Source organism: Silurus meridionalis, chromosome 6 (genome assembly GCF_014805685.1).
Source record: "Silurus meridionalis isolate SWU-2019-XX chromosome 6, ASM1480568v1, whole genome shotgun sequence".
NCBI classification, from domain to species: Eukaryota; Metazoa; Chordata; class Actinopteri; order Siluriformes; family Siluridae; genus Silurus; species Silurus meridionalis.
The window spans coordinates 31750608-31777701 of NC_060889.1; the positions used below are offsets into that span (position 1 = coordinate 31750608).

Consider the following 27094-nt stretch of genomic DNA (forward strand, 5'->3'; position numbering starts at 1 on the left):
TCCCATGGTCCAGGTCTGATGTTCAGGAGTCCATTGTAGGAGCTTTGGTGGTGTACAGACATCAGCTTGGGCTCTTATCATTGTAATGTATCATTCCCGTACACACACACACACACACATATTTGCACTTATCTACCACCACATATCTGCATACATCTTTGATGATCCTCCATTTAATTTATCACAGCTCACGTGTTTAAACTCTTTAAACGCTTACGTATCTAAATTCTTGGTGGATTTTTGTCAATAAACTACATGGTTGGTTTGTTTGTTTGTTTGTTTGTTTGTTTGTTTGTTTGTCTCCACACTGATTCCTCAGTCAGCTGTGTGTATCTGCAGCTTGAATCCTGTATGAACATTACAGCAGGTTCAGGACTACTTTTTCATGGTGAACATCGTGAGGAAGGTGTGATCAGTGTGGTCATGTGACCCTGGTGGCGGAGGAACTCTGGGGACCTCAAAGAACCGAAACTACTTTCAGCTGCTGCTCCACTGTTGGAAAGGTTGCAGAATAAAGAGCATAAGGAAAGATTTGGTGAGGTTTTCTCCACTTTTTCTCATTTCTGTCTCATCTGAACCCTTTTCCTGCTCCTGTGTAAAAGCTGTCAGTTTGGGATTCGATTCTTTTCTTCTGGTTTTAACTTTTACTGAGGAAATAATTGTGGTTTTTCAGTACAGGGAAGTGTGTCGAAATGTTTCTCACTCACAGACACACACACACACACACACACACACCATGTTTGTCTCTTAAACATTTACTATACAATTCATCACATTCACACATTCTTCTGTTCTTTTGTATTATATTATATTATATAAATATTATATAACATTATATATTTATTGTTTTTTTACATAGAAAAGAAAGCCTTTTATTCCACATATAAAATATCCTTATTATTTCTCAATATCTGCTGCTTACTATTATTATTATTATTATTATTATTATTATTATTATTATTATTAATAATAATAATAATAATAATAATTTGTTGTATTTTTCGATCAAAAGGACTGATATAATGATATACTCTGATCAGCCATAACATTAAAATCATCCTCTGAAGGTGTGTGTGGTATCTGACCCTGACATGGTCTTAGCAGATCCTGTAAATTGGAGCCATTTCATCACATTTCCAGCATTTGGCAGAAGCTCTTATCCAGAGTGACTTACAACTGAGTAGTTGAGGGTTAAGGGCCTTACTCAAGGGCCCAGCAATGGCAGTGGTGGTCCACCATAGTGGTGGTCAGGTTTGAACTCATGACCTTCTGATCTGAAGTCCAATGGTGGTTTATTAGACCAGGCCTCTTTTCATTTCTCCATGGTCCATTTCTAATGCTTCTACATGTCCTTGTAGGAGCTTTGGGTGGTGCACAGGGAGCAGTAGGAGCTTTCTGAATGCTCCATATGCAGCAAACAGTGATGCTCTGTGTCTTCTAACTATTTTCTATCAGAACCAGCATCAACATTTAGTGCTGCAGGAGCTCTAACTTGGAATCGGACCAGATGTTCTAGTCTTCACTCTTCATGCACATCACTAGGTCACTGTCTGTCCTTCCATGGTGCACTTTAGGTAGGTACCAATCACTGCATACTGGGTTAAACCCCACAGGACCTGGTGTTCTGGAGAAGCTCTGGTCCAGGCTCCTGGTCAGGTCACTTTACAGGTGCCACTATTCTGAGAGAATTCCGTGTTACAGCAATTTCTATATAAAATCAAAGACAAGATTTTTACTTGAATTTGAATATGTTTTGTTTTATATCAGAGCAGACATGTTCTTCCCTGGTCTTCTGATGTTGCTCATCTGCCTTCAGACCTTCACATCAGCTCAGAGTAAGATCATCATACTTCCTTCTTCTTAAAAGTTTTCTTTCATTCAGCTCAGATCTAAGTGGTGGTTCAAGCCACATGTAATAATAATAATAATAATAGTAGAAATGATTGTGTTGTGTCTGTGAAACTGTGTATGAGTGAGTTTGTACAGACAGAGTTTTACCAGGGGCTGAGATTATTCCATTCAAACAAGTTATTGCCCATGTAAATATAATCAACAAAAATATAGAAATCCAGTTTCTCTTTGTGGAAAAATACCCAGGAACTGATGACAACGATTAAATAATAATATAATATAAATCTAACTGTTTTCGCACAGTCGACTATGTAGGAGGTAGTTGCTGTTTTAGATTCCAGAGACCTCTAATTCCTGTAAGACTCATTACAAAGTATGAAGTAACTGATCCTTACTGTCCAAAACCTGGAGTTATGTAAGTTTCCATTTCTTCTATTTGAACTTTTACATGAGAGGAAAATGGATGTAATCATGATTACGGCTGTTATTGTTTAATAATCTCCTAAAAGTTTGGGAGATTTACAGCTCAGATTATTTCGTTATAGCAGATTAACACTGTTTTAAACTTTCCCTGCAGTTTTACTCTAAAGCACCATCATCATCTTCATCACCATCGTCGTGTTTGTGCAGACCCTGAGGACACGAGGGTGGGGAGGATCATGTATAGAATTGACAGGCTACGTTTTGGTCAGTATATTTCACAGAGGGTTGAAAGTTAAAGTGGCGGTTATGTTTTTTTAAACTCCAGCATTCAGCAACTTTCATAGAGATGAGAGGCGGCATTTTTTCTCAGAATGAATGCAGAATGAATGATTCCAGCAATAACAGCAAGTTGTCCACGCCCTGAAGCTGCAAAGCATCCCCAGACCATCACATTACCACCACCATGTTTCAGAGTTGGTACAATGTTCTTTGTATGAAATGCTGTTTTACACCACATGTAACGGGACCCACAACCTCCAAAAAGTTCAAAATCAGTCAACAGAATATGTTCCCAATGTCTTGGGGATAATCAAGATGTTTACTGGCAAATGTTAGGCAAGGCTTTGTGGGGTTTGGTCAGCAGTGGTTTTTCACCTCCCATGGATGCCATTTTTGCCCAGTCTCTTATTACTTTTTCACACGGTTCCAGGCAGGTTTGCTCAGTGTTTTGTTCCTTAATAAATGAAATTATTTAAAAACTGCATTTTGTATTATCTTTGTGTAATATTTCAATTTGCTTGATGATCTTAATCATTTAACTGAGACAAATATGCAAAAAATAAACAAAAAAACAGGAATACAAATACTTTTTTTACAGCACTGTATCCTTCTGATTTTTTGGCTTTAAATTCAGATTAAAGAAAAAAACCTAAAACAAAACAACTAAAATTTATATTTAGCAGCTTTTTCTCTCAATCTGAGATGTTTGCTGTAAAACCCAGTAGCAGGCCGTGTATTTGGTACCTGGGCCATCAGTGTGGACGTACCCGACTTAATCCATCCCTTAATACCACCACTATCACATCACAATTATAGAAACAATCAATACAAATACACAATATAAAAAAAATCAATACAATACAAAAACACAATATAACATCACATGGTATTACAGTGAGAGACACATTTTACATATGGAGGTGAAAACCATTTTACTAAAACAACAAACCCAGTTAAGACTCCAAACCTCTACACTACAACCACAACTGTGCACCTACAACATCTGGAGCAGTTCCGAATCAATATTCATCTAATAACATGACAAAAACATTAAAATGTAAATAAAATAAAACAACCTGCTCACCAGTGATGCAGACTCATAATGTGCAGCGCCCCCCAGAGGCTGTAATCCAGTGGTACCGCTCGTATAAGTGGAGATCAAACCCTTTCCCGGGCTGAGACACGCTAGCTAGCTTCAGGGTTGGTGACCTCCTCACCATGTCTAGCTTTTCTTCACAATGGATTTTTTAGTTTGTCCGAGACCAAATCAATTTATTTTCCTCCGTAGGCCTAAAAAAGTGTAACTCAGATGTATTAATGTGTGCAGCTACACACCTGTTTTACCAGTCGAACTTGGCTGTAACAGTTTCCCTCTGACCAACCAATCAGAGGACGGAAAAATGCTGACGCTATTCTGGGCCAGTGATCTGCTCTGTGAGGAGAATCTGAAATCTGATTGATTAAAGAAACAGAGCTGTTGGTAATATTCTCTGAGTCCAGCAGGACTGACTTTGAAGGCCCTGGGTAGATTAGATTGACATGGCAGGACAAAGAGGCTGAATTCTGATAAGAGAGAAGACTTTGCTGGCCCTGACCGCCCAACACCGATAAAACCCTGTGTAAATGCAAACTACGGAATTGAATCAGAGTATTCATCTGATGTTGTCTTTGTTTTCACACAGATTCACATGCACCACAACTATGCTGTTACAGATTCCATGTGCATCCAATTCCTGCAAGACTCATTACAGGGTATAAAGTAACAGATCATCAGTGTAACAATCATGGAGTCATGTAAGTTTCTACTCTGTTTCTTCTCCTTGAAAAGAAAATGGACGTAATCATAGATGTATAATACTGTTATCATTTATTAATTTCCTGTGGGTTTGGCAGATTTAAATCTCAGATTATATACATTATGGCATTAGACAGATGCTTTTATCAAGAGCAACTTGCAATGATCTCATTGGGGGATAAGGGCCTTTCTGAAGGGCCCAGCAGTAGCAGCTTGGTAGTGCTGGAATTTGAACTCACAACTTTCTGATCAGTAGTCCAACATTTGAACCATTTTCCCCCACTTTTTTTTTTCTGCAGTTTTATTCTGAAGGATAATCGGAATTTTTGTGTAGACCCCAATGAGAACTGGGTGCAGAACATCATGAATACAACTGACAAGACCGAAAATGCAAAGACGCAGGAACTCCTCTGTCACTGTCAGTATATTACACATCACTTCTTTACACATCTAGTGCATTTAGTGTCTATTAAATGACTGTCATGTTTTTGAATCTCCAAAAATCTGATTTAAGGCTTCATTTTCTGTTGGTTGTTTTTGGTGGCAGTCACAATAAATCATCATCGCTATGAGCCTCAAGTTATACAACCCCAATTCCAAACTAATGTAGATGCTTTGTAAAATGAAAATAAAAACAGAATGCAAAGCTTTGCAAATCGTATAAACCCATATTTTATTCACAGTGGAAAATAGAAAAAAATCTAATGAGTAAAAGTAAAATTTTAATGAAAAAAATGAGGTCATTTTGAATTTGATGACTTCACCATTAAAATAAATTGCAACGCGAAAACTAAAGTCTGGAAAAAGTCTGATCTTTGGACCCTTAGGCAGCACCTAAATCACTGCATTTAAAACCGTGATGATTCTGTAATGGAAATCACTGCATTACCACCTCCTTAACATTAACACACTCATTAACACCTCCACAAATGATTGTCTGTGGACACAGTTTGCATGTCATCCACAAATGCAGGTTAAATCTCTATCATGCAAAGAAGAAGTTATGCGTGTATATGATCCAGAAACACCACCATCCTCTCCTGGCCTTTTGGAAACTATGGGCACCACATCCTCTGGACTAAAGAGGAGCGGGACCATCTGGCCTACAATCAGCAGTTCAAAGGCCTGCATCTCTGATGGTATCTGAGTGTATTAGTGTATAGTAAATGTCCAGCTGCCACATTCGGAAAGGCTCCATCAGTGCTGAACCCTATATACAGGTTTTAGAGCAACAAATGCGTCCATCCAGATGCAAGGAAGGCCATGCATTATTTCAGCAAAACAAAATGCATACTGCATCTATTACAACAGCATGACTTCTTAGTAAAAGAGTCCGGGTGCTGAACTGGCCTGCTGCAGTCTTTCACTGTTTGAAACATTTGGTGCATCATGAAATAAAAATACGACAAAGAAGACCCAGGGCAGTCGAGACGGTTACACATCAGGAAACATGGAGATGTACTGTGCATGGTATTTGAAAATCATTGCATTCTGGTTTTAGATATTTTTCACAGCATTACAGATTTATAAATTTACAATTATACAATCTAAGACCAAAGTGCTCGCTCACTATTTAAAAAGAATTCTCCTCTGTGATGTGCAAACTCCAGCATTTAATCAGTATTATTATAAGTATCAATCAGTTGTGACATTAATATTAATAAAAATGTTGTCACACAGATGGCAGAGGACCAGGACATTGCTGTTTCAGTTTCCATGATGATCAGATTTATTCAGAATTCATTACAGGGTATGAAGAAACAGCTCATCATTCTCCAAATCATGGAATCATGTAAGTTTCCAGTCTATTTCTCTTAAATGAACTTTTACATGAAGAGGAAAATGGATGTAATCATGGCTACGTATATATTACTGTCTTTATTTATTTATTTTCCTGGAGGTTTCTGATATTTAAAGCTCAGAAGATTTCATTATTTCGCTGATATAAACTCTCTCTCTCTTTCTCTACAGTTTCTCTCTAAAGGATGGCCGTCGTGTTTGTACAAACTATAATAATGAGTGGGTGAAGACCTACCTGACGAAAATTTATAATCAGCTGATAAACTAGTAGCTGAATAAAAAAATAAAAATTAATAATATAGTAACAGAATAATGAATATACTTTATTAAAGTAAAAGTTTTAGTAACTCATATTTGTACATAATGAATTGCTTGAATGTAACTGATGATAATAATCACCTGCCCTCAGATATTGTACCTTATGATCCACATCCAGTGATACTAGATTACAGTAGCACTGTACCCTTTCCACTGTCCCCTCTGGAAATCTGGTTACAAACTGCTCCAGCACTGTGAGATCCACTACATTATCAGTGTTGCAGCCACTCCAGCAGGTTCATGACTGGAAGATGTTTGAACCACCAATCGTAAACTTTAACTCCTGCCAGTCCACTGCCTGAGCTTGCAGTAGATCCTGAAAAAGTAGTTGCTGCTGCTATGTATGCAACTAAAGGAGGACCTGGTGTTGTGTTTAGTGCAATGTTCAGCTCGTTCTTTCATTTGTTTCTTCCAGAATTTCACACGTGTGGAATTTTTCCTCAGTGCTTTCCTCCGTTTGCAAACCAGCACCAACATTCGTAGGAACCTGTGACTCACAGCAGCACAAAATATTGTGGTATATTGTGGTCTCAGGGTTTTACACTGACAGTTTAGGTTATAGATCCAGTCCTCAACTCTACACCCTCATTCACCTTTGCTCATCACCCACAATGAGAATCATAGTGTCAGGACTCCTTCCCACTTACCAGTAAGTTCACACCATCTGACTGAAAGTAAGACATCATGCAATTTATAATTATGACAAAAACGTAAACACACAGCCCACTTTATAGAAACTGTGTCTACTCCTCCTGTAGTAAAATCAAGATAAGATCCAGATTATTTCTGGATCTTATTGCAGTTAAAACTGAAAACACTTTTAAACATTAGATCACTTGTACCCAAAGCACTCATTGTAAATGAGATTCACACCTCATGAAGATTGTGGAACTTTAAAGAAGTAGATGCCCACAAAAATCCTGAACCATCTAGAGACGTACCAGTGCCAGTTGGATCCCACTTCATGTGGAGTTTGGACACAGGACCTCTTAGAGTATTTAAAGGCTCTGGCATAGAGAAACTAGTGTTGGATCTGTGATGATCTCAAATGTTGAGATATTTTATGAGTTGCTCAGTAGCTCCTGGTTCCATAATCTCAAATGACTGTATAAGACTGTAGAAAGAACATCACTCATAATTGTACACTCCAGTGCTCATGTTAGTTCAACTTACATTCACTACTTTACACAGGGCATTTAGTATCTATTAAGTCAATGCTCGCACAAAATCCAACTTACCCACAATGCACTGTGGTCTTTTGGGCTTCCGAGGTTCCATCAGTACAGCGAGACATTATCTACATTCCTACAGTAGCTCACCCCAGACGCACTCATTACACTCTGCTCAATGGTTTTCGTGTGTATGTGTACAATAATAACAGAAAACGATTTCATTGTTTGTATGTTTGTTTGTTTGTCTCCACACTGATTCCTTATCCTGTTTGTACCTGCAGCTTGAATCCTGTATGAACATTACAGCAGGTTCAGGACTACTTTTTCATGGTGAACAATTCCAGGAAGGTCGTGATCAATGTGGTCATGTGACCCTGATGGCGGAGGAATACCATCAAACTCTGGGAGTAAAGACCTCAAAAAACCGAAAACTACTTTCAGCTGCTGCTCCACTGTTGGAAAGGTTGCAGAATAAAGAGCATAAAGAAAGATTTGGTGAGATTTTTTCCACTTTTTCTCATTTCTGTCTCATCTGAACCCTTTTCCTGCTCCTGTGCAAAAGCTGTCGGTTTGAGATTCGATTCTTTTCTTTTGGTTTTAACTTTTACTGAGGAAATTATTGTGGTTTTTCAACTTCTGTATTTCTAAAAATTGGGTTTTGTCAATAGAGGGAAGTATGTCGAAATTTTTTTCCAGGGTAAACACACAGACACACACAAACACACACACACACACACACACACACACACACACACACACACACACACACACATTTAAGTAACACCTTGTTTGTCTTAAACACTTAGTATACAATTAACTCTTACCATGCACTACTGTCTAAACTCTCTTCGGACGTGACTTCTGCCAAGACTGCCTTCTACAAGATAAAGCTTCTGCACAAGATCCTCAGAAGCTCCACAGCATCTTCTCTTCACTACTCAACCCCCTTCTCCACATGCTGAAGAATTTGCCTCCTTTTTATGATAAGAAGATTTAAAAATCTGCCAGATCATTTCTGCCCCTCTTCACTGGATCCAATCCTTCAAATAAGCTCCAGACCCTCTCACAAGACCTCCTCTCATTCACCACTGTAATCAATGGCTCCTTAACATCTGGCCATGTGTCTAGCTTTAAGAGATTGAGGGTTATTCCCATGCTGAAGAAACCTGCTCTGGATCCCTCAGACATCATCAAATACAGACCGCTGTGATTTCTCCCCTTTTTTTCTAAAATCTCTTACAGAACAACCTCCAAGACCCAAACCAGTCTGGCTTCAAAGTGGCACATTCCACAGGGATGGCTCTTTTGGCTGTCAATGAGACACTTCATGCTGCAGATCAGCCGAGCTGTCATCTGTACCTTTCAGCAGCATTCAACACAATCATCCATAACACTTATTGTCCATGCTCAGAAGCCTTGGAATTCATGGAGCAGCATGGGAATGGTTTGCTTCCTACCTAGAAGGTCACTCATACCAGGTAACATGGAGGGGGTCCACATCTGCCCCAAGCAGACTCTTTACTGGTGTCCAACAAGGCTCGGTACTTGATTCCCTCCTTTTCTCTCTCTATACCCACTCTCTTCATAAAGTCATATTTTTACATGGGTTTTCTTACCACTGCTATGCTGATGACACTCAACTCATCTTCAACTGCTCTCATTCAGATACCACAGCTTCCGCTCGGATCTCAGCATGTTAGGCAGACATATCATCGTCGATGAGTGCCCATCATCTAAAACTCAACCCCAGAATAACTCTTCACAACTCCCTGATCTCCTCTTTTTCCACCACTCGCAACCTCTGGGTAACTAGCAATCAACTAGCCTTTTCCTCACTTGCTAATGTGGCTCATTCCTGTCGATTTCTTCTCTACAACATCCTAAGGATTAGGGCAGGTTCCACCTGCCCAAGTTCTCCCACTCCACCCCACTGCTGCTCTTCCACTGGCTTAAGTTTGTAATCCAGTGAACCAGTGTTGATTTATTTAATAATAATATTATCTTTTATTATTGTATTTTTTTCTCTATCCAAAGCACATACCTGATAAAACACTAATATACCTGTGTTAAAATCATCCTTGTGTCCCCAAACCTCTGAAGGTGTGTGTGGTATCTGGCACTGGGACGTTTTCACCAGATCCTGTAAATTGGAGCCATTTAATCACATTTACAGCATTTGGCAGAAGCTCTATCCAGAGTTACTTACAACTGAGTAGTTGAGGGTTAAGGGTCTTACTCAAGGGCCCAGCAATGGCAGCATAGTTGGTGGTGGGATTTTTAACTCAAGACCTTCTGAAGTCCAGCATCTTAACCACTGAGGTCCCACTTCCCATAGAGCCTCCATTGATTGGACTTGTTTGTCCAATACATCTAAAAGATCTCGAGCACTTTGTGATGTTCCTCAAATTGTCCCTGAATACAGTGTTATGGTGAGGATGTGCAGGGAGCTTCATCCTACTGAACAAGGACACTGCTTCTGAGTGTAAGTAAATGCGGGGGGTCTGTTTGTGGAATGTAACATCCAAGTAGCATCCACATTAACAACAGGACCTTAGATTTCCCAGCAGAACATCACCCAGAGCATCACCAGCTCACCTTCTTCTCATAGTGCATCCTGGCACCATCTCTTCACCAGGTAAGCCATGCCCATGCATCCAGATGTGAAAGAGAATGTGGTTTATCAGACCAGACCTTTTATTCCATGTAGGAGCTTTAGGTGGTGCACAGGGATCAGTAGGAGCTTTCTGATCGCTTCACATGCAGTAACTGGTGATGGTCTATGTGTTCTGACTCCTTTCCATCAGAACCAGCGTCAATCTTTTGGTGCTGCAGGAGCTCTAACTTGGGATTGGACCAAAAGATCTAGAATTCACTCCTCATGCACATCAGTGAGACTCACCAGGTCACTGTCTGTCCTTCATTTGAGCACTTTTGTTAGGTGTTAATCACGGAGTTAAACCCCACAGGACCTGGTGTTCTGGAGAAGCTCTGGTCCAGGCTTCTGCTCACACACAGCAGAACTGACTGTTCACTTGGTGTCTAAATGATCTCACCCCTTTCCTGGTGCCACCGTACTGAGAGAATTCAGTGTTACTGATTATGTAAACCACCGTTATTCAGCATGTGTGGAGTTTTTCTAATTTATTGTGGTTGGTTTTGTTGTATATCAGAGCAGAAATGTTCTTCCCGGGTCTCCTGCTGGTTCCCATCTGCATTCAGACCTTCACAACAGCTCAGAGTAAGATCATCATACTTCCTCCTTTATTGATGCTAATTTTTTAATTCAGATCAGATCTAAGTAGTGGGTCAAGCCACATGGTAGTTTTGCTCAGTTGCTTTGGAACGTTTCTCAGATTGGAAATGAAATTCACAGAACTACTTGTTCAACCTCCACATCAAGTCAAGTTTATTTCTATTGCGCTTTTCACAACACACACTGTCTCAAAGCAGCTGTACAGAATTCAACAGTTAAGGTGAATGTGTTGTGTCTATAAATGTGTGTGTTTGTACAGAGAGTTTTACCAGGGGCTTGTGTTTATTCAGTGATTTTACTCCATTCAATCACTTCATTTTGAATGTAAATATAATGAAAAAAAAATTCAGTTTCTCTTTTACTAAAAATGAGCAGAATACGAGCTGGAATCTGTTCTTCAGCGTCGCTTCAGTTCACTGTGAAGTCTGATGTCCACACAGATCACTACAATTGAACCACATGCTGCTTCAGAACCTCGAGACGTCAGATCCCTGCAAGACGCATTACAGGGTATGAAGTAACTGACTGTCAATGTTTAAGACCCGGAGTTCTGTAAGTTTCCACTGTATTTCTTCCCCATGAACTTTAACACGAAGAGAAAATGATTATTTCAGGATCGCAGATTTACTCTGATCTACACTTCTTTCTGCAGTTTTACTCTAAAGAACGGTGAGCAAGTTTGTGCAGACCCTCAGGTAGAGTGGGTGAAGAACACCATGAGAACAATTGACCAGCATGTGGGTTAAGGTTTAATCAGCATTGGTGGTAAAATCCCTTGTGCGGAGAACTTGATCTTATAAATTCATCTGGAAACATAAAGAACTGCTCAAACACCATTGGAGTTATTACTCTGCTGAATTCCTGATTATTGACACAACATTGTTCATGATGTCTGCAAAAAACTAAGTGTATTTTACCCAGTGGTGGACAAAGTACACAGAACATGTACGATTAAAACAATAAATCAATACCAGAACGCTGATTGTAAATTGTACATTTATTTCTTATATGAAATGTGAGATATTCATGAAACAAGATGTCCACCTGCTCCCTAATACACCTGCACCTGACCATTAGATTGCTATGTACATTCCAGTTCCCATTCGCTGTTCTCATGAGCTCCACTCTTCTGGGAAGATGTAGATTTTGTGGAGATTTCTGGAGTGCAGTCAGCGGTCACTTTCATTACGTTCAGTAGGGCTGGAGCTCTAAAGCAGGAGATCTTCCACCAAACCTTCCCAGTTCAAGTGAAAGAAAAATGTTATCCATTTAAGACAAATACTGTGGGTGTTTAAAGTGTCTGGAAATACTTTTTTGGGGGGTATGAAGACGGATGATGCACTGTGGCGCCCCCTACAGGGAAGAACTTTTAAACATATCTCATATCTCATTCAGCCACAGGTTGGTCCTGAGTGTGTCATCAGCTACATGAATATAAAGAATACTGACATTTTTATTCAAAAATATAGTAATAAAGCCGTTCTTGTGGTTGAGGTCGTGTGTCGTCATTATAGAAAAGTGTACACACACACACACACACACACACACACACACACACACACACACACACGTGTAGGGGAGAAACGGGGGAGGTTGAGAGTCTGAGTAGGTGATAAAGGTAATGTTTATTGACACACATGGATCAGTGCGGCCTCCAAACCCAATTAAACATGTAGTTCATCCAAGTAGACAGTCACCATAGTTCCAGTGCTTCATTGAACTGAACACACGCTAAAACCGTAGCGAGTAACTGAGGAGGTATTCATGATCTCCGTCTCGCTTGTCCAGGAACAGTGGGTGAGGGGTTACAACTGAGACGAGAAGATCTCCTGAACGCTGATCGGATTCTCCTGGGACTGTGTGGGGATGAATTTGATCTAGCAAATAATCTCCTGGAATGATCAGATAATCATTAAGGGGAATTCCCTCCTCCGAGGCGGGACGGTCTGCTGGATTTAAACACACTTAGCTACTCGTTCTTTCCACAGAGTATTAATCTAACGCTTATTTTCGTCTGCTTGGCACTCACACCTACGTGTTTATGTAGCTCATTAGTTAGATGTGATATGGTGTATTGAAAATGAAAGTTTTGATCACGTTGAACTTTGGAAGGAAAAGAAAAAAAAGGCGGTGATGTCACGATGATTATTTGTATGACTTATGATTGACTGATTATGTTGATCTTAAGCTCCGCCTCTGCGTGGGGTTGTCACTCTGAACGAGCTGCTAGCTAATAGATATGGCTGTTTTTTTGACTGCGGCTGAGATTTGGTAAATGGATTGTTCTTCTGCACTCTAGCATACTATATAAATATATATATATATATATATATATATATATATATATATATATATAAATATATATATATATATATATATATATATATATATATATAGCAGGAGTCCAGGAAGATCAGAGTGGCTGAATAAAATCGATCTAACTGCTAGCGGTGTTTCCTTCTGGGACAGAATTTTTCTGGATTTGGACCAAATCCGATGGCAGGATAAATGTTTCAGGAAAGGTTCCAGACTGATCGGAGTTATTAAAAGGCTCATTACAACCACCCCCCCACCCGAGAGCACCATATCGATCACAAAAACACGAATCCTGGGAGATTCAAGCGAACTACGTGTTCAATATGTGACAGAGCGCCCTGATAAAACCATACGCTGGGTGATATACAGATTTTTTTCATAAAAAGAACAATAGTTAGGATTGATCATTTTGAAGAGGAACACAAAACAGATATGGCAGTAAAAATCGAGAGAGAGAGAGAGAGAGAGAGAGAGAGAGTGTGTAAGGTAAGGCACTAGGTGGGCTGAATGCTACACCTGTTTTAGTCTTCTACAAATAACTTACAATTCAAACAGTGCAGTTTTACATTTGTTAACTTAATGTTTCACTTTTTTTTTACCCCTCTTTTTTTTTCATTTTTCAACCTTTCATTTCATCTAGGAATCAAAAGTAAGGCAATACATTACCAAAAAAAAAGACAAAACAAAACACAAAACATTACAGTGAAAGCATTTCAGTAATAATGTACCCAAAATAAACAAACAAAACAAAAAGTCAATGAAATTGAATGGTGTTCCTTCAGCCTTTGTCTGGTGGAATTCCTGCAGCTTGGAGGATTCAGGAACAGCAACAATAAGGATAATTACTATAATAACATTATGCATAGATTGTAATGATCTTGCATTCTCCTCGAAAACAAAACAAAAACAAAGGAAGAAAAAGACTAATACTCAGTACCCAGTACTCCGTCTTGATTATTGCCCCAGGTTAATTTATTGCCCCACAGGAACAGTAAGGCTGAGAGTCCATCAGGCCGAGGTTTGGAAGATTGTTTGAGTCGACTTCCCCACCCCCACCCCCCCCCCCACAAAGAGTGAAGAACCTTTTTGTAAAGTTCCCTTCAGAGCCAGGCGTGGTCCCCTCACGAGCTGTGTGAAAGCCTAGGAGGACAGGAGGAGCCTTTTCCCAACAGCTTCTCCTCGAGTGATTTAGGGTTTATTCCTTTTATTGGATTTTTTCATCTTTAAATGTTTTCATTTAAGATTGATTTATTTATTTATAAAAATAATGATGGCGATGTATAATTCAAGTCCCAATTGACGAGTCCAAATGTTTCACAGAGAAGGTTCAGGTGGTTAGCTGGAGGAAAAAAAAGAGAGCAGAGAAGAAGAATTTGCAGAGGGTTTGGTTATTGGAAGAAGGCAATGATATTCTCACCAATGGCGATGCACATTACGATCGTTTTCTGATGGTTAAAGTCGAATTTTTTTTAGGATTCCTGAAGACACCTGACCATGTGGTCACACTAGCAGGTGAGAAGCTGCACTCTGTAGGTGTTTACTGCAGGTATCTCCTACTTCCTTTAGAGTTAAATTACATATGACTGGAAGAGACCTGGTACCAGGTAGGAATTAAAGACTTGAGTGGGGGAACTAAAGACCGTATGATTGGTCTGAGAAAACAAAGAACATCTCAATGCTTTGTCCTAGTGTGAACATGAGGCCAGGGTCTTTGAGCAAATTTTGTCGACAGCACCGTCTCACCATCTCTCAGTGTGGGAACAAGAGGTCTAATCGTATCGTGACTAGCCGTAAAACTAGCCTATGTTACTCTTCACTTTACAGTATTTCGCAAATTCCGAACTCCATTTGACCTTTTTCACGTCAGCGCACGTGGTGTCAGAATATGCCTTCAACCTTGGTTAACACTTCAGAAGACAACACACCCCACACCCGATCGCTGTTTGTTCTGATACACGGACAGACTTGACACACTTGCGTAACTTCACAACACCCTTAAAGACGTTAAGCACTTAAAGCCCTTTCCTCAACACTTCCGTCAAAGCTTTTTAAGGCAGCTGAATTCATTTCAAAAGTTGCTCAAGCATCAATTTGATTGTGCAATGCACTTGTGTCACCACTAGGTGAAATAGAGAGAAATAGACAGATGTTTCGCAGCCTTAAAAAACTTTAGCTTTTGGACCCAGAAAAAAGTCAGGGGGTGGGGGGGCAGTAAGGAGTGGTATATGGAGGGTGACTGACGAAAGATAGACTACGCTGAACTCTCCTTGCGGTGTTGATGTCAGCAGGAACTGGATGACGTGTCTGCAGCGTGGAGGTTGGATTGAGCCCTGCTTCAAGACAAACAGCCAGTCATGAACTTCACTTGCCTCTGCTGCCCCGCCTTCATCAATACCACCACATGCAAAAGCAAAGATTCTTTTCTCCTTAGAATTATTCTGCCAGCACCCTTAAAACTGGTGACCCGTGATTAACACTCCAAACCAAACCATTATTCCTAGTGCCACTTCCAATATAACTAACAAAACCCAAATTACACAATTGTTCTGCCCTGGAACTCAATTACTCCTAATTCCACTGTTACCAACAATTTAAGGCAAATTCTGCTGCTGGTCCTTACCAAACTGGTATTCCAAACCCCATCCTTTCCTTTTTACCCTGTCCAAACCAACAATTTATTCTAAATCTGACCTATTGTAACCCCACTCTCACAGTTTTTACCCCAAAATCCAGTCTGGATCTCCATGGAACCCCAAGAAATGTTGTTCCCAAAGTCCACCCATTGACCCACTGCTGATACCCCTATTACCAACCCATATTTAACTCCTAATTTCTACTACAAGTACCCCCTCCCAAATCCAAGCTATACATCAGGTACCCCGCAAATGACACACCCCTAATCCCTACAAGAACCCCCCAAATCCTAATCACTAATGCTAAAACTAATCAAATACCCCTAAATCCACTGCTGATATTTACACCAAAAACATTTCAGAATCTTCTGTAATGTCTAGTCTTGTCCTGAGTCCTCCCTCTTGACCTAGCCACCATGAGACCCTGAGACCTCTAACCCCTCTACCATGCCCCCCTTGCTACTCTCCTGAGACTCAGGTTCCCACAAGTAACCCCTCGTTTATAACCCCTGTGCCTGGCGTTACGCTAAATCTGACCTTGAGCAGAAATTGAGAGATCTTTACCTGGACTTTCCGGAGGTGTTTCTAGGGTTTCTGCGGAATGACTGATTAGCTACCGAGCGAGTGCTCATGGTGCGAGGTGACGCTCGAGAGAAAGTAGCCGGCGGTGTTTTGGGGATCTTCTTGCCAAGATGGCCAATCCATTTTTTCTGTTCTTCCTGGCTGAGAGCTAGCAGGAGCATGTCGCGTGCTGACGTCACGTCATAGTTCACTGTGGAGAAATGGGGAAATGTTCACATCATGCTTACGACTTACTCCAATGTAGTTACTCGAGAAATAAAAGTCACATATGTACCTTTGCATGGCGCGATGACGTCCTCCTTCCTGTCCAGGTGGTCTTTGTGGCATTTGACGTGGCATCTGCGGCATTCGAGGGCAGGAGGCGGTTTAAAGACGTTCCACAGCGGCTTGGCACAGGCCTCACAGTTGGTGGGGAAGTGGTAGAGTGTAGGGATAAACTCGTGCCCTTTGTGAGCCAGGCAGTTCGCTTTCTCGCCTTGAGGAATCGCCTCCATGTCCACGTCCTTCCGGCATTCGCCCTCATTCGCGTACAGAATCTGCGTATATCACGTATGAAATCGCCATGAACATGGTACTATGCTTGATATTTTGTTACATGGTCATGACATGGTATAATAACCTGAAATATTCTGGGAATTTCATCAGACTCGGCACGGTAAACGTCTCCCTGGGTTACGGGACGCACGTGGAAGAGTTTGCTGAAGAAAATATACACATTTTATTTCATATAGCATTAGAATCAATCTTGTTACCATTTAATTTTATTTTCAAGAAACAACTTACTCAATGTCGAGCACCATAGAGGGGTTGGACTGCTCTTTATCCTGCTCATCGTTATAGAACAGGATCTTCTTACTGCTCACCACAACATACTGACAAAGAACACAGATACATTCACACACATAAAACCTTTAACTGACATTTCCTCAGCTTCATCAAGTTTTAGGAATTAAATCCTCACCTGCTTCTTCCAGCCATATCGCTTGATATTGGCTCTGTTTGGGATGGCTAGCCAACCTTCCAATCTCGACTCTGTGTGTAAGCCATTAAAACCAAAACGTCAGTTCAAGCATGTTAGACTTACTTTAATGACTCAGGTGATCATGCAGTGAACGCAAATTCATCCAAAAGACACAAATCAAGCCTTAAATAACAAAACAATGCAAAATCATCACTCCCAACAGCCACATGCTCACCAACTTTCCAAAAAGCTTACAAACGTTAAATGCTGAGAAATGTATTGCCCTGAACCTGTTACTGTTATAGAGCAATATCCACCAGAGAGCAATAATGTAAGTTCATCATCAGGGTAAAGAAGGGCTCAGATGTGGAAGATATAAACATGTTGAATTATACATGTCAGGCTGGGTCAGTGGATTCTAGGAGAGGTATTTGGTGTGTTAGTTGACAATGAGAGGTTAAACCAGGCCTAGATGGAGTCATATATTAGTACTTCAACCAAATCCTGTTCAAACCAAAATATAGCCTGCCAAAAAATTGTCTGATCCTGACTTGAGCCCTGCGAAAAATCTGTCTGAATTCAAGGACAGTCCAACAGAATTCTTCCAAACCTTCACAGACAGCCAATCAATTTCAATGTTTCAATGACATTATATAATGTCTAAACTTGGCTATACCCTGATAGCATTCTTTTCAAAGCTGAAGAGAACTCTTTGAACTTCTGTCTAAACCTGACTTCTGTCCAAAACTGCTACTGCCCCTTGAAACTCAATCCAAACCCACCTGTACCAGCTTGATATTCTGTCTAAACCCATCAGCCCCCCTTGAAATTCTGTTCAAAAAGACTATGTGAAATTCAGTCCATACCTGACTACACCCCCTAATGATTCAGTCCAAAACAGACTATACCCCAGTGGAACTCAGTCTAAACCCACCTATACACCCTTAGAATTCTGACCAAGCTCTATATAACCACTTGAAAATTCCGTCCAAACCCCCCCATACCCCCCTTGACATTCTGTCCAATCCCACCTATACCAACTTGAAATTCTATGTGGACCTGATGAACACACCTTTGCATTCTTTCCAAACCAGAATATGCTCCCTGAAATTCTGTCCAAACTTCACTACACCCCCTGAAATTCTGTCCAAACTTCACTACACCCCCTGAAATTCTGTCCAAACTTCACTACACCCCCTGAAATTCTGTCCAAACTTCAATACACCCCCTGAAATTCTGTCCAAACTTCAATACACCCCCTGAAATTCTGTCCAAACTTCACTACACCCCTTGAAATTCTGTCCAAACTTCACTAAACACCCTTGAAATTCTGTCCAAACTTCACTAAACACCCTTGAAATTCTGTCCAAACTTCACTACACCCCCTTGAAATTCTGTCCAAACTTCACTACACCCCCTGAAATTCTGTCCAAACTTCACTACACCCCCTTGAAATTCTGTTTAAACCAGACAATACCCCTTGAAAATTCAGTCCAAAACCCCAGTCCCCCTTGAAATCCTGCCCAAACCCTTCTATACTCCTTTGAAAATCAAGAGTCCCAACCCTGAGTATAACCCAGAAGTGGAGTACGCAAATACGTTTTTTCCTATACCCAAGTACCACCAGGCAAAACCCCAAATACTACAACACAAACATATAAAGTATTAACTGCCATTTAAATCCAGCCTAAAAGTCACTTACAATCGAGCCTTGAAATGAGAATAAAATAACAGTTTATCAAACTGAAACATTGAAAAGGATGAGCCATGTGTCGTGTACTGGGAGGAGGTTATAATGCATTACAAACAAGACATGCAAGTGATTGGTTTTCATGATGAAAGTGATGCTTTTCCACAAGTGGGGTATTTTCTATCATTCTTGTTTTTTAGCAAAATAATTTCAGATATCTGCTGATGTTTTTTACTGTTTGCACCTCATCATTAGGTTGATCGTAACTAGTGGAGAAGCTTCTCAGTAATTGCACGTGAGGGTCAAACTTGCCCGTAAACAGTATTAAAAAAGGCTGCAAGACAATAGTCCAAACTTCAAACAATAACAGGATACACTGATAAGAAACCACTGTCTCCAAAGGGTTCTTTTAGAAACGTATCAAGATGCTTTTTGTTTTCCACACAAGCCAAAAAATAACCTGAACAGCAAAGAAATCCCAGAGCATGATGCGTACAGAAAACCACAGGTTACTCACAGAGGAAAAAGCGACAGAGGATAAAAAGAGGACGAGAGAACAGACTGGACACACAGAGAGGGAGGAGAAAACAAGAGAGATGACATTAAACCTACATACATGAGGGCAGAAATTCTAAAGAAATACCCCAGGCTTATGGTCTAAAGGTCATTGTAGACCGCACAGGAATGTGGATTTTACTCTCTCTACCTTATAGAAACAAAACCAAAACAATCTGGAGAAGAAATGATTTGGCGGGGAAACAGGAAGTGAAGTACCATCAAAGCAAATGTTACTCCACATAAACGTACACTATATGGACAAAAAGTTTGTGGACACTTGATCATAAGGTGGGTATGTGCTTCTTTTGGAAAAACCCATTGCACCTATAGTCCCTGTAATCTCCACTCTTGTGGGAAGATGTTCCTTAAGATTTTGTGGAGATCTGAGACGTCAAATTCGTTTCCGATTTCCAAAAGTTTGTAGATACCTGACCGTTAGATTTATACTTTTTTGAACATACCAGTCCACATTTAGTCTCCATTTGCTATTGCCTCCTCTCTTCTGAGATGATGTTCCTCAAGATTTTGTGGAGATTTGCGCATACAAATACAAGGGTGGTTGGTAAAGTCAGGTACTGGATGTAGAGATGAAGTGAGGAGGCCTAAGGTCATATAGAGCTCTATAGCAGCGGATCCTCCACTCCAAACCAAGGACAAAGAATATCTTCATGGAGCAGGTTTGGACTGCACCCAAAAACGACCAGTTTGGAGAAAAAACATCTGGGTGGAAAAGTCAGGTGTCTTGTCCATATAGTGTGTGTGTGCATACCTGCAGCGTTGCTGTCAACCTCGTCTGTCTGCAGACTTGTCACACTGGCGTTCTCCATGCGCAGCTGCAGGTCGTTTAGTTTCTCGCGGAGCTGCTCGATGTCGCTTTCCTTACTGTCCAGCTGCATCTGCAGCTCGTTACGATACGTGCTCTCTTCCACCAGTTGCTACACACGCGCACACACACACACACACACACACACACACACACACACACACACACAAAATTACAAAGATGCAACACTACAACAGTACCATCTTACACATTCTGTAATATTTCTGCAGACAGGTCTAAATGTGCCACTAGGGGGCAGTAAAGCTTTGTGTTGGACCTTCGAATGGAACATACTGAGCACTTTATTTTCTCGATCTCCTTCCAACCTCACACAACCTGACATTTCATCCCAAAGTTCATACCAGCTAGCGGCTAGTATAGCCACGCAACTTACCGCCTGCATCTCGCTGAGCTCCTTCTGGTATTTGATGGCCATGTGGTTGAACTTCTCCTTCTCCTGGTTGAGCTCCAGTTGCAGCTTGCGGTTCTCCTTTTCCTTTTTGCGCAGGTCTGTGGTGCTGCCGCGCTTCTTCTGGTCCAGCTTCATGTCCTTGCGGTTCATGATCTCGGCCAGTTTGTTGACCGCCTGCAGGGAGAAATCCCTTAGTTTAACACGCATCAGTGTGTGTGTGTGTGTGTGTGTGTGTGTGTGTGTGTGTGTGTGTGTGTGTGTGTGTCCAATGTCACAAACACTCACCTGCGTCTTCAGGGTGCGTTCCTGATTGAGGATCTTCTCATAATTGGCCTTGATGGCATTCGAAATTTCTTCTCTCTGGGCTTCAAACACTGCAACACACACACACACACACACACACACACACACACACACACACACACACACACACACACACACACACACACACACACAAAACATTATAGGGAGGACCAAGAAGACCTTAATATTGTATGGGACTGTGTGTGTGTGTGTGTGTGTGTGTGTGTGTGTGTGTGTGTGTGTAAAACGTACCGTTCTCCTGAGATTGGATCTTCTCATCTAGCTCGGCTTTTTCCCTGCTGAGGTTTTCCACGTCTTTGGTCAGAGTTTTGTTGGATTCCTCAAGCTGAGAGATGAAGCGGTGTATTAAAAGGTGTGTGTGTGTGTGTGTGTGTTGATTAAAGTGGTTATTTGTGGCTTTATCTGAACACACGTGAGTTATCTCTATATGATTATGAGTAGACGTGCTACTGCTGCACTACACTTGTATTCATTTGAAAGTGACTGATCTACTGTGCACAATATTGGTTATATAGTAATATATTTCTCTCAGCACTGCTGAATATGAGGTATCACAGTGCTACGGAGACCGAGGCGTATCCTGAGAGTCACATACAATACAGATTAACATGGCAGAGGTAGAGCTGTAACTTCTGCAGATAGAACAGGGAAAAAAGAACCATTGGCTTTAGAGTCCACAACTGCAGTGTCCTTAACTTCTCTGTTTGTTTCAAATAAAATGACTACATTTAAATTCCCTGTTATAAACTAACCTGGAATTTTTGGGAATGACCAGTTAATTCCCGTTAGTTCCTGTGGAAAGTTTTCAGTAAATTCCCGTAAATGTGCAACTCTAGTGGTACTAGAGGTGAATGGTATCTGTAGCTGCTCTGAATGGATCTTTAATGCATCGTGTGGTATGGAGCTCAGCGAAGGAGATGTGTGTGGTACAAACCCGTGCTATAGTGGAGTCCCTCTCCACCAGCTCCTGTTTGTGTCGTGATAAACTCTTCTTGTTCTCCTGGTTCAGCTCGAAGTACTGCTCCTCCTGTAACGCTCTGGCCAGCTGCTCCGACTCGGCCTTCGTCACTGTCAGGTCCAACTGAGCCATCAGAGATTCCCTACACACACACACACACACACACACACACACACACACACACACACACACACACACACACACATTTACCTCTTGCCATTTAAACCTAAGCTCAGGATTGAACTGACAGCCATTTCCTTCATTACCTTTCCAAGTGCATCTCCTGGGCCTTCCTCTGAACCTCCTGCACCTGTCGGTTCTTCTCCTCCAGCTCCTCCTTCAGCTCCCTCACCTGAGTCTTATACAGCGTCTACACACACACACACACACACACACACACACACACATTAAACACACACACACACACACACACACACACACACACGTCCGTTCAGCCACTAAAACCCATGTGAGGTGTGATTCTTACAGAGAAGTACTGCTCAGCCTCCAGCTGGTCCTGCAGCTCCCTCATCTGACCTTCGTTCCCTCTGTACTGCCTGCAAACACACAACACCCATCAGGAGGTCCATCACACACACACACACACACACACACACACACACACACACACACACAGAGTTAACAGGGTCTCACTTGCTGAGCTGCGCGAGCTGAAACTCGATCGATCTCTTGGTCTCCAGCGCAGCGTTGATCTCCTGCTTCAGCTGCTTCTCTGTTCCTCTTAACCTTTCAGCTTCACCGCTCCAGTTCTTCAGCTCGCTCTGAGCCATGGCCCGTTTCCCACACTCCTGCTCCAGCTGGACACGCAGAGACTTCACCTGTCTCACACACACACACACACACATCAGACACACACACATGCAGGACATGGATGTGCGACTGGATTCTCTCGATGTTCCTGCGTTCCTCACCTCGTCCTCCAGCCGGTCCTTCTGCTTCATCAGTTGCTCCATCTTCTGGATGGACTGTTTGAGGTCGAACTCCAGCATGGAGCACTGCTTCTCCACCTCCACCACCCGACTCTCGGCCCTCAGTCGCAGTACGCTCTCCTCCGATACCTTCTGCTCCACCGCTGGAGTTTAAACATCATTTAGTTCATTTCGTATTGTAGTAAACACACACACGCACACACACACACACACTCATACACACGCATATATGCACACACAGACACACATGCACATATGTACACATACGCAAACACACACACATGCACACACATACGTAAACACACACACATATACACACATATGCACACACACGCATATATGCACACACACACACATACGCATATATGTACACACATACGTAAACACACACACAACACACACACACAAGCACATATGCACACAGACACACACACACATATGTACACACATACGCAAACACACACACACACACATATGCACACACACACAGACACACGCATATATGCACACATATGCACACACACACATACACACACACACATACGCATATATGCACACACACACACATACGCATATATGTACACACACACACACACAACACACACACACGAACATACGCACACACACACACGCATATATGCACACACATACGCACATATGCACACACACACAACACACACACACATATGCACACATATGCACACAAACAGACACACACGCACATATGTACAAACATACGCAAACACACACACGCATATATGCACACACACGCATATATGCACACACACGCACATATACACACACACACATATATGCACACACACAAGCACATATGCACACATATGCACACAGACACACATGCATATATGCACACACATACGCAAACACACACACACGAACATACGCGCACACACACACGCACATATGCACACACACACACACACGCACATATACACACACACGCACATATGCACACAGACACACATGCACACACATACATAAACACACACACAACACACATGCGCACACACACGCACATATGTACACACATGCAAACACACACACACACACATACACACACACATATATGCACACAAACAGACAAATACGCATATATGCACACATACGCAAACACACACACACACACACACACACAGACACATGCACACACACACACACACAAACAGACACACACACAGACACACACGCACATATGCACACACACAGACACGCACATATGCACACACATACGTAAACACACACACACACTCATACACATGCACATATGCACAAACAGACACACATGCACACACACATACGCAAACACACACACACGAACATACACACACACACATATGCACATACACACACACATATATGCACACACAGACACATGCGCATATATGCACACATACGCAAACACACACACACGCACACAAATACACAAACACACACACACACGCATATATGCACACACACAAGCACATATGCACACATATGCACACAGACACACATGCATATATGCACACACATACGCAAACACACACACACGAATATACGCACACACACACGCACATATGTACACACACACAGACACGCACACATACACACGCACATATGCACACAGACACACATGTACACACATACGCAAACACACACACACGAACATATGCACACACACACGCATATATGTACACACATACGCAAACACACACACACACACAGACACATGCGCATATGCACACAAACAGACACACACGCATATATGCACACACATACGCAAACACACACACACACACACACACGAACATACGCACACACACACACACAAACAGACACACACACAGACACACACGCACATATGCACACACACAGACACGCATATATGCACACACACACATTAAACACACACACACACACTCATACACATGCACATATGCACACAAACAGACACATATGCACACATACGCAAACACACACACACGAACATATGCACACACGCACACACACACACGCACATATGCACATACACACACACACATATGTACACACACACACACATGCGCACATATGCACACATACGCAAACACACACACACGCACACACGCACACACATACACACACACACATACGCAAACACACACACGAACATATGCACACACACACACGCACATATGCACACACACAGACACATGCGCACATATGCACACACATACGCAAACACACGCACGCACATATGCACACACACAGACACATGCGCATATGCACACACATACATAAACACACACACACACGAACATATGCACACACACGCACATATGCACACACATGCACACACATAAGCAAACACACACGCACACACACAGACACATGCGCACATATGCACACACATACGCAAACACACACACGCACGCACATACAGTTGTGTTCAAAATTATTCAACCCCCACTGAAATTGATTGTTTTGGTCGGTTTGACATTGATTCTGATCATTCAGTCATCCTGCTTACAATTAAATCAAAGAGGCACGTGTAGGTCAGACAAATATAACATAACATTTATAATGAAATAACCACAAATGTCTTTTCTGAGCTCACATCATTATCAGTTTTATTCAACCCCCAAGTGACATTCAATCTTAGTACTTAGTACAACATCCTTTTACAGTTATAACAGCTTTTAAACGTGAAGCATAGCTTGACACAAGTGTCTTGCAGCGATCTACGGGTATCTTCGCCATTCATCATGGGCAAAAGCCTCCAGTTCAGTCACATTCTTAGGCTTGCGCACTGCAACTGCTTTCTTTAAGTCCCACCAGAGGTTCTCAATCGGATTTAAGTCTGGTGACTGCGATGGCCACTTCAAAATGTTCCAGCCTTTAATCTGCAACCATGCTCTAGTGGACTTGGAGGTATGCTTGGGATCATTGTCCTGTTGAAAGGTCCAACGCCTTCCAAGCCTCAGGTTTGTGACGGACTGCATCACATTGTCATCCAATATCTCCTGGTACTGAAGAGAATTCATGGTACCTTGCACACGCTGAAGCTTCCCAGTACCTGCAGAAGCAAAACAGCCCCAAAGCATGATTGACCCCCCGCCATGCTTCACAGTAGGCAAGGTGTTCTTTTCTTCATAGGCCTTGTTCTTCCTCCTCCAAACATAGCGTTGATCCATGGGCCCAAACAGTTCTAATTTTGTTTCATCAGTCCACAGAACACTATCCCAAAACTTCTGTGGTTTGTCCACATGACTTTTGGCATACTGCAGTCGACTCTTCTTATTCTTTGGGGACAGCAAGGTGCGCCTGGGAGTTCTGGCATGGAGGCCTTCATTACGCAGGGTGCGCCGTATTGTCTGAGCAGAAACTTCAGTACCCACATCTGACAAATCTTTTCTCAGTTCCTCAGCAGTCACACGGGACTTTTCTCCACTCTACGCTCAGGTAGCGCACAGCAGTCAAGTCAGCATCTTCTTTCTGCCACGACCAGGTAGCGTTTCAACAGTGCCCTTTGCCTTGAATTTGCGAATGATGCTTCCTATGGTGTCTCTTGGTATGTTTAACATCTTTGCAATCTTCTTATAGCCATTGCCCTTCCTGTGAAGAGTAATCACCTGTTCTCTTGTCTTCCTGGACCATTCTCTTGACCTCACCATGTTTGTAACCACACCAGTAAATGTCTAGAAGGAGCTGAGTATCACAGTCATTTTAAAGCTGCCTAATTGGTGCTTATTAGGCTTTATTGCTGCTCCTGATATCCACAGGTGTTTTCAATACCTGATTGAAAACACTTCATTGAACCTCTGTTCTTCAGAGTGGTAGTCTTTAAGGGGTTGAATAATTATGTCAATGAAGAATTCACAAAAGAAACATTTACTACTGTATTACAAAACTAATTGATGTCATTTTAGTTGCATATGGTTCTTTAAGAAGTCCTTGTAGGATTTCATTCTGAATACAATTACAAATGTACACTAAATTCCTAAAACCATTTACAGC

At 41.7% G+C, this 27094-nt stretch overlaps 2 protein-coding genes across 3 annotated transcripts in view; one reads left to right on the forward strand and one right to left on the reverse strand.

The window, feature by feature from the left end:
* Positions 1-258: 258 nt before the first annotated feature.
* LOC124387585 lies at positions 259-11867 on the forward strand. Of its 2 annotated transcripts, XM_046851997.1 has the most exons (14): positions 259-535; positions 1456-1574; positions 1768-1835; positions 2155-2266; positions 2429-2538; positions 4236-4347; positions 4648-4766; positions 6029-6140; positions 6320-6367; positions 6882-7115; positions 7920-8133; positions 10809-10876; positions 11332-11443; positions 11544-11867. In XM_046851997.1, the coding sequence occupies exons 2-11, from the start codon at positions 1561-1563 to the stop codon at positions 7933-7935; spliced, it is 945 nt and encodes a 314-aa protein (XP_046707953.1). In that variant the 5' UTR covers positions 259-535; positions 1456-1560; the 3' UTR covers positions 7936-8133; positions 10809-10876; positions 11332-11443; positions 11544-11867. The 2 variants fall into 2 exon arrangements, with proteins under 2 accessions (XP_046707953.1, XP_046707954.1); XM_046851998.1 differs by lacking the exon at positions 6882-7115 and having other exon boundaries at positions 269-535.
* Positions 11868-13507: 1640 nt separating this feature from the next.
* The window catches only part of rock1 (Rho-associated, coiled-coil containing protein kinase 1), a 48708-nt gene continuing 35121 nt past the window's right edge, over positions 13508-27094 (reverse strand). Inside the window, 15 exon segments of the mRNA XM_046851995.1 lie at positions 13508-15540; positions 16405-16612; positions 16697-16958; positions 17042-17120; positions 17206-17294; positions 17384-17454; positions 20401-20566; positions 20849-21040; positions 21152-21240; positions 21422-21515; positions 22125-22290; positions 22415-22518; positions 22636-22705; positions 22803-22987; positions 23081-23241. Of these exon segments, the coding sequence (XP_046707951.1) occupies positions 15489-15540; positions 16405-16612; positions 16697-16958; positions 17042-17120; positions 17206-17294; positions 17384-17454; positions 20401-20566; positions 20849-21040; positions 21152-21240; positions 21422-21515; positions 22125-22290; positions 22415-22518; positions 22636-22705; positions 22803-22987; positions 23081-23241 (1988 nt within the window). The 3' untranslated portion in view covers positions 13508-15488.